This window comes from Danio aesculapii, chromosome 4 (assembly GCF_903798145.1).
Source record: "Danio aesculapii chromosome 4, fDanAes4.1, whole genome shotgun sequence".
Classification (NCBI taxonomy): domain Eukaryota; kingdom Metazoa; phylum Chordata; class Actinopteri; order Cypriniformes; family Danionidae; genus Danio; species Danio aesculapii.
The window spans coordinates 31,748,735-31,763,956 of NC_079438.1; the positions used below are offsets into that span (position 1 = coordinate 31,748,735).

General features: G+C 34.5%; 1 protein-coding gene across 3 annotated transcripts in view; it reads left to right on the plus strand.

Moving 5' to 3' along the window:
* Positions 1-15,222, plus strand: part of tafa5a (TAFA chemokine like family member 5a) — a 159,317-nt gene that overhangs the window by 94,841 nt on the left and 49,254 nt on the right. For all 3 annotated transcript variants that reach the window (XM_056455447.1, XM_056455449.1, XM_056455448.1), the window contains exon 2: positions 8,548-8,697. In XM_056455447.1, coding sequence (XP_056311422.1) covers positions 8,548-8,697 — 150 coding nt within the window. The remainder of the gene's footprint in view (positions 1-8,547; positions 8,698-15,222) is intronic.

The window sequence follows — 15,222 nt, forward strand, 5'->3', positions numbered from 1 at the left end:
TACATTTTATTACATATTTCAGTATCACACAAAGTGAAGGAGCTATGTGTAAATGCATTAGTACTGACACCTCTACTGTCAGTAATCTACAAGAGCCATTAGGCTTTGCAAAAGCACAAAATCAATTACAATTTTACTTCAGCTGTTCATGTTGCTGCAGAATATTTATCTAAATGACCTTAATGCATGAGAAAGTGATTTAATAAGCTTGGGGGCTTGGAAAAAGTCACAAAGAAAAGTGGATAAAACAACATGTTTAGATAACTATAGTATACATTGTTTAAAAGTATTGCAGTTTTGCTAACTTGGCGATTTTGTTGTTAGATTAAGTAACCTTTCAAAACACCCTGGCAACTTTTGTATTTAAATTAGACAAAAAGGAAGCAGTTTTTTTAAAACACAGTAAATGTGCGTCTGTATATCTGTGCATTTACCATAAATTTGTCGTAAATGTGTTCATTTCTCATCAAATGCAGTGGGATCCAGCAACAGCACATTTTCCATGTCTCTGATTCATCGTGAACATCTTTTTTCATTCTTTTTTATTGTGTGATGCAGTTCCTGTGCTGATACTGGTAGAATAATGGACATCTGAAAAGTTCTCTCAATCCAATCAAGTATGAGAACCACAGAGCTGTTTTATTTTACCTTATTTAATCCTTGAATGAGATAAGTTAAGACATGTCTAGCAAGCATTGTAACCTTATTTAAAGTTAATTAAAGCTCCAATATCTGTTGTGGACTGTAGCCTCAGTGGGTTGTGACGGTACTGCAGGGGGCTGCCAGCTATTGTTAATAATAATTATATATATATATATATATATATATATATATATATATATATATATATATATATATATATATATATATATATATATATATATAGTTGAAGTCAGAATTATTAGCCCCCCTGATTTATTATTTCTAAACATAATAGTTTTAATCACTCATTTCTAATAACAGATTTATTTTATCTTTGCCATGATGACAGTAAATAATATTTGACTAGATATTTTTCAAGACACTTCTATACAGCTTAAAGTGACATTTAAAGGCTTAACTAGGTTAATTAGGTTAACTTGGCAGCTTAGGTTAATTAGGCAAGTTATTGTGTAATGATGGTTTGTTCTGTAGACTGTAGATCGGAAAAAAATATAGCTTAAAGGGGCTAATAATTTTGACCTTTGTTTTTTTTTTAATTTAAAGCTGCTTTTATTCTGGCCAAAATAAAGCAAAAAACACTCTCCGGAGGAAAAAAATATTATCAGACATACTGTGAAAATGTTCTTGCTCTGTTAAACATTATTTGGGAAATATTTAAAAAATAAAAGGGGGCTAATAATTCTGACTTCAACTGTATATATGCATTTTTAATATTATTTTTATTATTATTATTTTTGTATGTGCAACAATTATAGAACATTTAAATTGCAGACTATGGATCTCTGACAGAATTCAGCAAGAGTTGCATCACTGATGGGTGCTGTTGATATCTGTTGGGTCATTGTTGATATCTGCCTTGATTTTGGTTGTCTCTTTAGGTCTATGTCTGCATAACCTACTGAGCCATAAATATAGGGTTAATTTAAAAAAATGGTAGTGGGCCACAGGAATATATGTTTTTGGTTGTGTGGGCTGTGAGTTAAATAAAAAGGTAATAAAAAAGAACCACTGCTTTAATAAGTACAGCTAATTCTTTTTACAAAAGATCAAGGCAAATTTTGTTCGTCAAAATATGACCCTACTAAGGATGCATGAAAAGAGCAACTCTATAAGAATGATAATGTTCAAATAATATATTAATTTAACACCAGCGCAGCACAAAATAAGAAACCGGGGTCCACATGGGGACAAAGGGGAATTTCAATGCATGAATGCTGATAAAGGAATTGCTGACAAAAAGGATTTTTTTAAAACTGCTTCATTTCATCTCTTAGTGTGTTGCTCTGCTTATAGCGAGTACAGGGGAAGGTTTTTTTTTTGATACTTTTAGGGATTTTCAGATGAGGCAGACAAATGCAATCTCTGCAGAAATAAGTGTTAAAGCAAAAAAAAAATGGATTTCTTGCTACCACAAATATGGCATATCATTATCCGACATTATCAGAAGCATGGAGAAGAGGAGGTATATAAAAGAGAAATAAAGAAATATCTAGAAACATCAAAGAGGGATTTTTGTTAAAGTTTTTTTTTTTTTTATTAAATGAAATTGGATAAAAAGCAATAAAACATACAATTGCAAACTACCAATTTATATCTAGAACAAAGGTGCCCAAACATTTTGTTATGATGGGCCAAAAACCACACTTGATAGAGCATTGTGGGCAGAAGGTAAATACAACAAACTGCATTTCATTAAAGTTGCCAAGGGTAATTTCCTAATTTATTTCATGTTTAAAAAAAATAGCAAAAATTTGTTGAATCGCATTACCTTGTGCATTGTCTACATTTTATAATGAATTTATTACAGTAAAAACATATAATTCATGTTATAACATGCAGTTCTATACTGTATACACAAGTCAAGTTGCCAATGTCTTGTGCATTGTCCTCTATCTGTCAAGTGACAGTATTTACATAAATTTAAAAAAAATCATTTTTAAAATTCATAACATTCATTTGAAACATTTAATTTCAGTTTGGGCTTCTCTGATCTAGAACAACTCACATATTGTCATATCAAAATTGTCTGCAGACAGAGGAAATAATATTGACAGTTGTTTGAATTAGGCATGGGCCAGTGTACAGTTCTGACGGTATGATAACCTTGAATAAAACTAACTGCATCTCTGTTTAATGTTTATCATCTTTTTTTTTTTCATATTCACTTATTTTGTGTTGTCACTTGTCACTTTATGTACACAGGAAGCTTCTGTAGCCAAAACAAATTCCTTGTGCGTGTGAAGCACATTTGGCAATAAAACTGATTCTGATTCTGATTGAACACAATATATTTTATTTTAAAAAAACATTTTCAAATACTTTGGATCAGTAGCAGTAGACGTCCCATGTCTAGGTTGAATGCCACAGTATGATATTTCAGACGTTCATTTATTTTATTTTTTTACATGTTTAAATAATTTTGAAAATAAATTATCAACAAATTATGAAGTCATTTATTATTTGTTTAAGTTGTAAAATAGGCTTAAGAATAAATAGGCTTTATTAAAAGCCTCCCAGTGATAAAATATTATGTTTTCTTCATCGTCTGCAGAGCTTTAAAAGTCTCCTCCTAAAAGCAAAGAAACCAACAAATGGATTTTAACATAATCCAACTCACACTTTGCAATTACTAGGTTAAAGGTTGTATAAATTTGGTGAAATCACAAACATGTTAAGTTTGATGTTATTTAACCTTTGCCTCACCCCATACACACCACCCACATTTAATGCAGCAGGATGGCTGTGTATCTTAAGATTCTCCATTAGCCTGAGTGTGACCTGTGCGTTAAGCTAATTAACCCTGTTCTAGCTCTGCACACTGACTCCAGGTCAGTTTAAATCACACTTCTACCTTGCTGCCAATCAAACTTCACAACTGCTACCCATACAAACAGGTTAATCTTAAGGCCACACAGAGAGGTAGCAGGTGAAACACAACCCTAACTCAAGCTTGAAAATGCTTTTGAAATTGTGTTGATTTTATTTGTATTGTTTTACTTGAATTATGGACAATACGTGTATAAATTTTTGTTGCAGTGTTTACATTTATGTGTTCAGGTTTGCTTGAAATTGCTTCAAAAAATCAGAGCTATAAATTGCTATTGTATATGCTGAATATTTGGAAATTTAGACATAACACCAAATATAGCACAAGTTTTTTTTATTATTATTATTATTATTATTATTATTATTATTATTATTATTATTATTATTATTATTCACCCAAAAAGCATTGGTACTTTTATTGATACTTTTAATCTGCTAACCAATCAGCTTGTAAATATTTTGATATACACCGTAGATGGATGAACATTTTCTGCATCATAGCTGCTGCTGTATTATTTTCTTTGCCAGTGATTTAAATTAAATGTAATTTTAATCTCAGCATACACTAAAATATACTGATTGGAAGGTGTAAAAAAATGATGCATGTGTTCCACCCAATCTCAATGGTAGAAGGAGGCATGGTGGAGATGGGGCTGACAATATCAGGGTGCTTGGCACAGAAACAGAGACAGAGCCTATGGTGATGGAGCCCAAGGTGGAGGCGTAGAGCCATAGAATCATTGTGACACAGAAGGACCAGAAGGTCAAAATGGAGCTGATGTTCAAGTGACTGAGGTGGACCAAAGATCTGAATCACCTTGGCAGAGCCAGAGTGACAAAAGACTGAAGTGTAGCTGGGGGAATATCACAACAAGGCCAGAGCGATGGACAGATAAGGTGCAGCGGGTTGAGTCTTCCCAGCAGACACACAACCTCATAAAAAATTAATATTAGGTTAGATTTAGTTCGCCAGTGTCTAAGAGCAATGTTATTTTGACGACCAATAATGACGTGAAATTATGTTGATATTTGGCTGATTTTAGGTTGTGTTTGAAAGTGACCAAAATCCACTGTCAAGCAACATCTTAAACCAACGTCATATTGATGTCAAATACTGAAATTTTTTCGTTAGGTATGGCAACCAAAATTCAACGTCTGATAGACATCATATTGTTAACATCTATACAACGTCAAGCTGTAACATCATTAGACATTGATATTTTGTTGTTTTTAGGTTGTGTTGGAAAAATGCAACATCTGTCCAATATTGACGTTGGGTTCTGACGTCAACACTATTTTCATTTCCAAACAAAATGCAATGTCCTACGACATTGTGGTACAACGTCAATCTGACATCATCTTGGCGTCCTGTGCCTGTTGGGTTGAGGTGGAGGAAAATGAAGGACTGAACAAGATGGAGCTGGATGGATGAAAATACCTGGCAAAGCTCGTGGGCTGATAGGTTACAGTGGAGACAAGTGTGGTCCACATCTTGGAGGTTTGAGGCAGAGACAGGAAATACCCCATGGGAGCTGGCAGCTGGATATCCCAAAGTTTGGCATGAGCTGTTGTATCTACAGGGTTTAAAGGATGAATGGGTTGGGCAGGGAGGTGTCATGACTCTCTTTTGGGCAGACCATAGAGAGTTGTGCAGAACAAGATAGAGTTATATCATTGACACGGTCAAAATATGGACGGTCTCCCTATCCATTCTCTCAAAACTGCATAAGTACTTCCATGGGCATTTATGGTGTTGTCGGCTCACACACCTGGTCTGACGTCATGGAAGGCTTTCGCTGGCCATCTGTGGTAGGGTATAACAAATGCACCATGAAGTGGGGTGTTGGCTGGCTGGATTCTGGAGTGGGGCTGGAGAGACCCTCAGTAGGGGAGAGGGAAAAATATAATACATTATTTTCCAGTGCCTCCACAAATGTGGTGAAGTTCCCAAGAGGAACCAATATGAGCAGGCTCACATGGGGCCGTTCACTGAGGCTGACTGCATAGATACTACACAGCGAACAGTCAAGAAAGGTAGTGGATTTGCCAGTTTGTCTCACATCGATCTTCCTGCTCCAGGAAAATTAACTTGACAGTTGGGATATCAATGGAAAGTGAGAAACAAAAAAGGAAGAAAAATGTTCACCTTTTGGTCCAATCTTCTGTCACATAATGTGGTTAGATACATAAATTATAAAAATTATATTTAATGAATGCTGTAATTATTATTTTTGAATAAAGCAATCCGTTTTATACCATTTTCTATTTTCATCAATGCTGTACACATAAAGGGCACAATGACTGTCTTAGTGGCCAATTCTGTCCCGCCAGCTACAGTATAGAACCATATTTACACCGCAAAAACTACAGGCACACTCCAACACACAACCAACAAAACCAACAAGAATCTGCTTCTTTAACTTTATGAATATTGTCTTCTACAAAAGGAATACACCTATGCCTGTAGTTTTAGCATTAGAAAATATAAACAGTTGCTGTAGAGTTGTATCCACCCTGCAAACAAGCCTGTGGGCTGCCAGCACAGGAACATTGAGCGTTTGCTGAATGGCAAAACATTGGCCCTTTATTGCTGGCCTCACATGGGCAGCCTTCATTAGGCCCACTCAGTGTCTGCACTATAATCTAAAACAATAAATCAATAAATCTACAACAGTTCAGCCATTATATATATTTATATATATATATATATAGATTTATTTATTTTCTTAATGCCATTAAAGCCTCTGTGTCTCTATTTACACTGAGGACCAGTTGAGAATTAGTGGTAAACACAACCCAGGCTCATCTTGAGAACATAGTCCTCTGGACGTTTCTGGAGACCACAAAATACGCCCCGGGAGGTACGTATTTTTGCAGTTTTTGTCTTCGCAAATCTGTGAGACACCGCTGTGTGTACTTTTACGTATCTCGAATGTCTCTCGCGAGTGGCCTTTGTACCCGCGCTGTTCTCACGTAAACGCACCAGAGGCCGCTGTCGAACGACCGTCTGTCTGACCCACCCTACTCCTTCCCTAAACCCAACCAATTCTACCGATTGACCCGCCCACCCGCTTACTTCCCTAAACCAACAATTTACAAAAGCCGTCCAGAAAAAGAGGTTTTCAGATTTTACCACATTCTCGCCCTGTTATTTTTTGGATTTTGTTTTTGTCTTACCTGATTTCTGGAACCACTTTTCCCCGGACTCGAACCCGCTCATCCTCGTGGTCAACTCCTCTCTGTGTCTCAAGTCAGCCGGTAACAGCAAAGAGGAACGGCGTCATACTGCCCCGTAATGTTCGCTTAAAAAATTAAATGCAGCCAAACGTACCTCCGGCGACATACTTTGCCGTCTCCAGAAACATCCACGGGACTACGTTATTTGAGCTCTTTAGCTTTTCTTTTGCTCGTTTCTTTATGGATGTAGCAAATATCATGAAACCATCATAAGGAAAGTAAAGCAAACATTGTTCTCCAAAATGGTGATGGCTAATTAAATATATATTTTTTCATAAATGTGATTAAGGACTTTTGTAATCACGTAACAGAAAAAAAGGTCAGTTTTAATTGTGTGTTTGAGTTTACATGTTCTCCACATGTTAGCAAGGGTTTCCTCTGGGCGCTCCAGTTTCCCCCACAGTCCAAAGACTTGCGTTAGGTGAATTGGGTATACTAAATTGTAATGTGTGTGTATGTCCTGGTCCTCCAGGTTGGGGGTTGAGCTTTGGGCTAACAACCCACCTCGTAAAAACTAGATGTTAAGAAACACCAGTATGGTGCAGCTAAATATCAACTTCTATATAAATGGCCCAGGGAGTAAGTTAAGTAAGTAATTGTGTGTTTCTTAAGTGTTTCTTCTTGGAAACAGAATGTGTATCGTCAATTCTTAATACTCAACTGCTTCTGTGTTCTTCAATCTATTTCTATCATTGAAAAAGTATTATTGGAGGGCACAAAGCTGGTGAAAATTCAACACTGAAGTTTCAAACTTTTGACCATTGATTTAATGTTAATTCAATGAAAGTCTTCTATCTAGGGTTTAGCCTCGACAGCAGGTAACAAAGTTGATAAAATAAATTAGGGGCTGATTTTAGTTGTGTGAATTACACAAAAATAACTGTAGTAGGAAAGATCTATTCGCAAACAACACAATAAAACAAGAAAATCAGTCTGGTGAAAGCATACAGTTCAATGAACACATCCCTAAAAGCAGTCCAAAAATCAAGGTACCCAGCAAGCATTTTTTGTTTTTAAAATATGTCTAATAGATGTTTAAGCATAGTCGTCATAGTCGTATTTTCACTGACAGCTCAAGTTTAGCCTTGTTTTAGACAAGCTGTCTACATTTAGATGTCTATTAGACGTCTATTAAAACAATTTTTTTGCTGGGTATGCTCTAAAAGTCCCAAATTAATAGTCCACCTGGTTATATACAATCCAAAAGAGTGACAATACCCCAGCTTGCAAGAACATTGTTGTAAAGTAAATCCAGAAAGAATCCAGAAAAATTTGGAAGATGTTAGTAGCCCTCTTGTGTTGACCATGCTGCTCTCTGTATATTATTTCCTGCTTGCTATCAGGTGACTGGTCTACCTTAACACTGTTCTTAAAGACATACACACATTAAACTGTTTAGAGGATTAAAATGGCTCACATCATGGTGAAACATGTTAAACATTGATGAAATACAGCACGCTGATAAAGTAAACCTAGATATTCAGAGAGTTTCTGATGAATGGTGAGGCTGTTTCTTCATGGATTGAAATTCAATCTAGCTGTTTTAAACTTTTTTATTTTTTTTACCCTTAAGACAAATGAAATATACAATATACAATACAGCACAATGGTTAAGACAATTCCTAATATATATTAATGTTTAGATAATATGTCATGCATTAATCTGATACCCAAACAAAGCAAAACCCCAATGTCTCCTAAACTTTTAAAGCAACCTGAAGTAGCCAATTTATATGCAAATGTATGTACGTATGAGGTTTTTGTTATTTTCACCAGTGCTTCCCTCTGAACTTCTTTCTCATCTTTGTGTATGTGTTGCAGGTCAACTTGCAGCAGGAACCTGTGAGATTGTCACTTTAGACAAAGACAGCAGTCAGCCACGCAGGACGATTGCCAGACAGACAGCTCGCTGTGCATGTAAGAAAGGACAGATTGCTGGGACAACGAATGCCAGGCCAGCCTGTGTGGACGGTAAGATCATATTTGAGACTATCAATAAAACCATGCAATTTATTATTATATTATTATTATTTCTACAATGTTATTTACCTGAAATGTTGATGTTTATACATATTTGAATCAAATAAAATATAAGATCATATGATTACATAATAACTGTCTCTCAAAAAACTTTTGTAATATGTTTCTTGTAAGAATAAGGCATTAAATGAAGGCATTAAATGCAAAGCCATCAAAGCTCAAAGAGTTTGGAAAAAATGCCATTAGTTAACAGTTCAGAAACATGCCATTTGTAAAAAGCTGCAATGGACTGGCCTGGCTGTTTCTCTGCTTGCATCTCTGTAACCCAACAATAACAAAGAGATTAAGAAAGTGAATACTGCAGATGAATGATGAGTTAATTAAGATTAAGTGTAAATCAATCAGTTTTATTGGCATCAGAAGGGAGTGATACCGTGTATTCTTTTTTATTACCAAAATATAAATTTCTTGTTATTACAAGATTGTCTGGAAAACTTGATTCTGACTGGTCAGTCACAGCATTCCAAGGTATGTTATTCAGAGATGACAACTGTTAAATAACACAGGCTCATCAAGACACTTTGAGAATGTTTACATCCTATACATGTCACACCGCTGTTTTTGACTGTTCAGCAGTGTCTTGTGGATGGATTATACTTAGGTTAGTATACACTCCATTCAGCCAAATCAGTTTCTGTCAGCTTTGCGTTTTTGACTTTTAGGCACCACTTGTGACTCAATAATGTGCAGGCTAGTTTATGCTCCATCAGCTCATGCAGCCATTTTTGTTTCTTTCCGTTTGCATTTAATAAAATAATTAGTAAACAATTACTGCTCAGTGCAATGTTTTGTCAATTTTTTGTATGTTTTCTGGCAAGTAGCCATGTAAAAAGTAGGATAAAGTACATCCAGGAGTTCAGTCTGTCAAGCTTTATTCTGCATTGACAACTTCCTGGATTTACTTTATTCTTTATGTAATACTGCAGTGTATGTAAGTGGGAGAGTATTCACCTACAGAAGAGCAATGAATCACTGACCTAAACCCTTTCATAAACCCAACCAATAATGTTTTTAAAATGCTATTGTGTTTTATTATAGTTTTATCTATTTTTACATTGCTATCTCATAAAAAATAGATACATAGGTGAGGCAAATGTATTCTATTGCAAATCATAAACATTGTTTAAGGGATAGTTCACACAAAAACTAAACAATACTTACTATTTACCCTCCCTCAAGTGGTTCTAAATATTTAGAGTTGTGGTGTTTAATTTATCGATACTGTCCCTATCAATATCATTTCTGTGAAAATGAACATAACTTGTTAGTGTCGTACAGCCCTGTAGCATCAAAATTAGTCAAACATATGTTTAAGTATGTTTTTGCAGCTTCAGTAACATGTAGGCTTAAGTATGTGTTTTCTAATGAGCCGATGTATGCAGAGTGCATTAAGATTTTGAAAATAACAGGTCAGCCAGACCATTTATTAAATCATAATAAGAATTAATACAGTAATTCACTCTCAGTTGTATGTTGTATGCTGAAAATAAGTACACAGTTGCTTCTTTTCTCATCACATTCAAATATTACATGAATTACAGACTTTAAAATCATAACAAAAATTTTAAGTCTGAGTAAATCTGCAAATTCTATCTGGGTCATCTGCCTTTGCAATAATACTGTAATGTGTGCAGTCTATTGGCCAAACTCTTTAACTTCTTTAACATGAGAACACAAGTTGTATTCATAATGATATTCATATGTTCCAGGCTCTGTACAAGGCATCCATGCATGCAAATGTGAGTACACAGTAAAAACAGATAAATCTAAATTCCCAAAAATTCCTACAATTATAAACTGTTTTAGATTTTTTAGCTAGTTCTTCTCCTTTAACAACCATTCATAAATAATGAATTTTGTCTCCGAAGCATTGCAATTGGCCATTACACTTTAGATTGTAAACATGTTTTTCATAGGCTTTGCTGAAGTGGCATGCTAGAATACATGCTCCGTTTCCTTAAAGCACAATTTCTTATTTATGATTGCCAGTGTCAATCCTTTTATCAATCATGATTGCCGTAAGACCACAATGAAAGATAAATAAGTTACTTTATTATCTATAACATCACAGAGTAGTATAATAGACTGTACGAATGTAATGCAGCGCAGGAGAGCAGCATCAATAATTCCATATACTGTATGCGCGAGTTACAACCCTTAATTATCACACTGTATTTTGTACTTTTTTGTAAACTATTTTAAATTAAACTTTATATGAACAACACATTTCTTAGGTTTTGTCTGATTCCATCTGATCCATTAATTTCTTGTCAGATTTTTACAGTTTGGCTGATTTGATGGTTGATTTAGTTTCAATGTTGTAATTTCTTTCACAATATATATGGTATGTTATTTTGAAGCAGATGAATGAAGTGTAGTGCCTCCTGAGCTTGATTCCTTTCCAGTAAGGACCACCAGAGGGGGAAAGAAAGGAGAGAGGGAGAAAATAGAAAAAAAGAAATGAAATTTCAGTCAGTTTAATCTGCTGAAGTCGTCAAGGTCTTGGCACAATTGTCATGTGATGAAACACACTGTGTCCTTCAGTCTGTGGAGGTGAGTCCACCCAAAGGATAATCCATAGACCCAAAATGTCTCCTTGGGTTGGAAACTGAGAGACATTTCTAGTGGTTTATTCTCATAAAATACGAGCATTTGGCAAAATTTGCAGAAATTCTGAATTACATTGAATGCTGAATTGATAATTAAAATCAAAGTAAATTTGTTAGCACTTTACTTAAAGGTGGTGTTCATAATGTTTATGACATATTTATGACAAGTTTTGTTGTTTTGGTAATGTCAGGTTTTCATGACAGACAAAAACAGGTTGTGGTGTATGTCAAACAATGTCATCTTTGCATTTAAAATACAATAACTGAACAAATGACACTTAATGGCAGCTATGATAAGCATGCATAAAATCTCATTCACATTCATTACATGTCTTATTTCATGGGTATAAAGGTTTCATGAGACTTATGAACGCCCTCTTCAAGTAAAGTGTTACCTTAAAGTCCAAAGGATACATATACTGTAATGTACATTAGCATACTCACACAGTCAAATGCACAGCCCGATCTCGTTGATCACGATTCATTCTTGTCTGTACTTTCAATCTCCCGAAGTTATTAACACATATAATATAATATAATATAATATAATATAATATAATATAATATAATATAATATAATTCGCAGAAGAGCATCAATGGTTGACTTTTTTTTTTTTTTTAGAGAGATGTTCCATCTCTACAGATGTTAGTTTTTAGAGCTGGTCGATATCATGATAGATGATAAAAGAATTTTTTTTATTTACATTTATGCATTTTGAAGGCACTTTTATACAAAGTTAGTTACGTTGCATTGAATGTACACATTTGGTCAGATCTTTCTTTGGGAAACAAACCCATAACCTTGGTGTTACTAGCAAAATGCTCTACTGTGCAAGCTACATGACTACTATTTTTATCTGGCTATATTGTACTTGCACATATGTCACATTGATTCAAATATCTGAACATTTCGTGTTTAACAGAAGAAAGAAATTCATAAAGGTTTTGAACAGGTTAAGGGTGAGTAAATGATGACAGAATTTATTTTGGTGGGTCAACTAACCTTTTAATGTCACTGTTTTTAGAAAAACTTTGAAAAAGAACTTTGACTATACCCTTTAAAACTGAAAGAATTTTAAAGCGTAGAGGCCTGGGGAATATAAGAAATCCCAGCAGTTCATATGCATTGCATTGAATGAGCATACATGGAGGAGAAATGGAAATGAACTGTCAAAATCTGCTAGTCACTAAGCAGCGAGACTCTAAGCTCATCTGGAGAGTGAATATGTTAAATCCACTGCTGTAAATGTTAATTGTCATATTGATTTATTTATCAGCAAATAACGTTGCATTGGATGGCTTTTCAGAAATTATAAACTGGTTCTGCCATAACCAACAGCTCTAACAGATACAGTATATATATATATATATATATATATATATATAGACATGTTTTCATTTATTTTAAAACAGATTTCAAAATAAATTAAAAGTACAGTAACATGTAACACTGGAACATGTCAGCTAATTATTTCATAATTGTTTTTTTTTTTTTTTAAATGATATATTTATATGTGCGCATTTAATTATAAATGAATTAATTAGCAAGCAGGCACACTAAATAAATGCTGTCTTTGTATTTTGCAGACTTGCAAAAATCTAACCTGTGCCATTCCCTTCGAGAATTTGTGTGTAGATTCTAGCAAATGGCTGTGGTAAAGGAATGTGCAGATGCATACAGTAGCAACAGTGGCCAAGTGATTCTTTCTTTAACAAATGCTGTTACCCCTATGATAGGTACATTCAAACCCCTCGTCTTCACATTGGGGCAAACCAGGCCATTCTGATGATAAAGTACAAACAGGTGTACAGAGGGTACCAAGATGGTGATTACATCAATTGTTACTGATATCCTATTAAGTACAATTTCAGTTGTTTATTTGTTGTAATTAATCAACCGCTGATTTTTCTGTTTGCTGTAGTATAACTGTATCACCCGCACTGTGCGTAGACTTTAAGGAGCTATCGAGCTCACCTTTAGTTTCATAGCATTTTACCTTTTTTTTTTTTTTATTGACTGGAGCATAATTTAAAAAGTATATATATATATATATATATATATATATATATATATATATATATATATATATATATATATATATATATATATATATATATATATATACAGTTGAAGTCAGAATTATTAGCCCCCTGTTTATTTTTTGCCACAGTTTCTGTTTACCGGATAGAAGATTTTTTTCAACATATTTCTAAACAATAGTTTTAATAACTCATTTCTAATAACTGATCAATTTTATCTGTGCCATGATGACAGTAAATAACATTTGTATACTTCTATACCGCTTAAAATGACATTTAAAGGCTTAAGTAGGTTAATTGGGTTAACTAGGCTGGTTAGGGTAATTAAAAAAATTCAGAGGGGGGCTAATAATTCTGACTTCAACTGTATATAATATATATATATATATATATATATATATATATATATATATATATATATATGCACTACTTTATCAGAAAGACTTATAAGTTGTTGATGCAGTAATATTACATTGAATCATGATAAAAGGATAGTTTTAATGTTAATCATCATTTTTTGATTAACATTATCATGACTGTCATCATTTTTTCACCCTTTACTTGTCCCAAACCTACTCGACTTTCTTCATTCTTTTGAACACAAAAGATGATATTTAATCAGCCAAAATAGTTGCAAGGCATGAAGGGGTGAAAAATAAACTGCTTTGAAACTTTTTGTTTTTCTGTAAACATGCATCATTAATATTGAAGTTTGTCATACACAGATTGCTGTCTACACAGACAGACTGAATGATGAAATTGAAAAACTGAGTGTTTTCAAAATGGGAGCATGTGTCATAAATCTAACAAATAAATGGATGAGAAGAATATCAGACAGATGTTTATTATTCTCTGAGAATTCTCTTATTCTTTTTTTTAATAATATAGTCTGATTTTAGCTGCTCTTCCACATGCATAACATAGAATATAGTGACCTATAAATTGACATTGTCTATAAAAATTGCACTCCTTTAATATGTTTACCCAAATAAATTGATGGAGATAATAGCAATTGCAACTGAATCTCAATGCTGTTCCAATAAATGTTTGAACATTATTCAATTCAATTCAATTCACCTTTATTTGTATAGCGCTTATACAATGTAGATTGTGTCAAAGCAGCTTCACATAAAAGGTCACAGTAAATAGGAACAGTGTAGTTCAGTTTGTAGTGTTTAAGTTCAGTTCAGTTTAGCTCAGTTCAGTGTGGTTTAATAATCACTACTGAGAGTACAAATACTGAAGAGCAAATCCAACGATGCGCAGCTCTACAGATCCCAAACCATGCAAGCCAGTGGCGACAGCGGAGAGGGAAAAAAAACTTCACTAAAGGCGGAAGTGAAGAAAAAAAACCTTGAGAGAAACCAGACTCAGTTGGGCACGACCATTTTAATTTCTCCACTGGCCAAACGTTTGGTGCAGAGCTGCAGTCTCAGTGGCGGAGGCTGGAAGCTGGCCTCAGCGAAGACTCGTCTGTCTCTGGAGCGTCACAGGAATCAATCTCATGTTCTCCACTCTTCCATGACCATCACAGTAGCTGCTCAGGATTCGGCCTGGTCCAGGATATAAAAACCTTGGGATCATCTCGTCGTTGGTCTTGGATCGAATCAGTGACTCTGCATAGTCTGAGGGCCTCGGGAAGAGTATCCCCAGGTGGAAATGGAGAATAAAGAAAATAATTAGCGTAGCTGATGTTCACAGTGTATATCAACAAGATGCATAACCTGTGTGGAAGCCCCCAAGTGGTGCACTAAGTGTATGCTTTACTGAACAGATAGGCCTTTAATCTAGTTTTGAATTGGGAGAG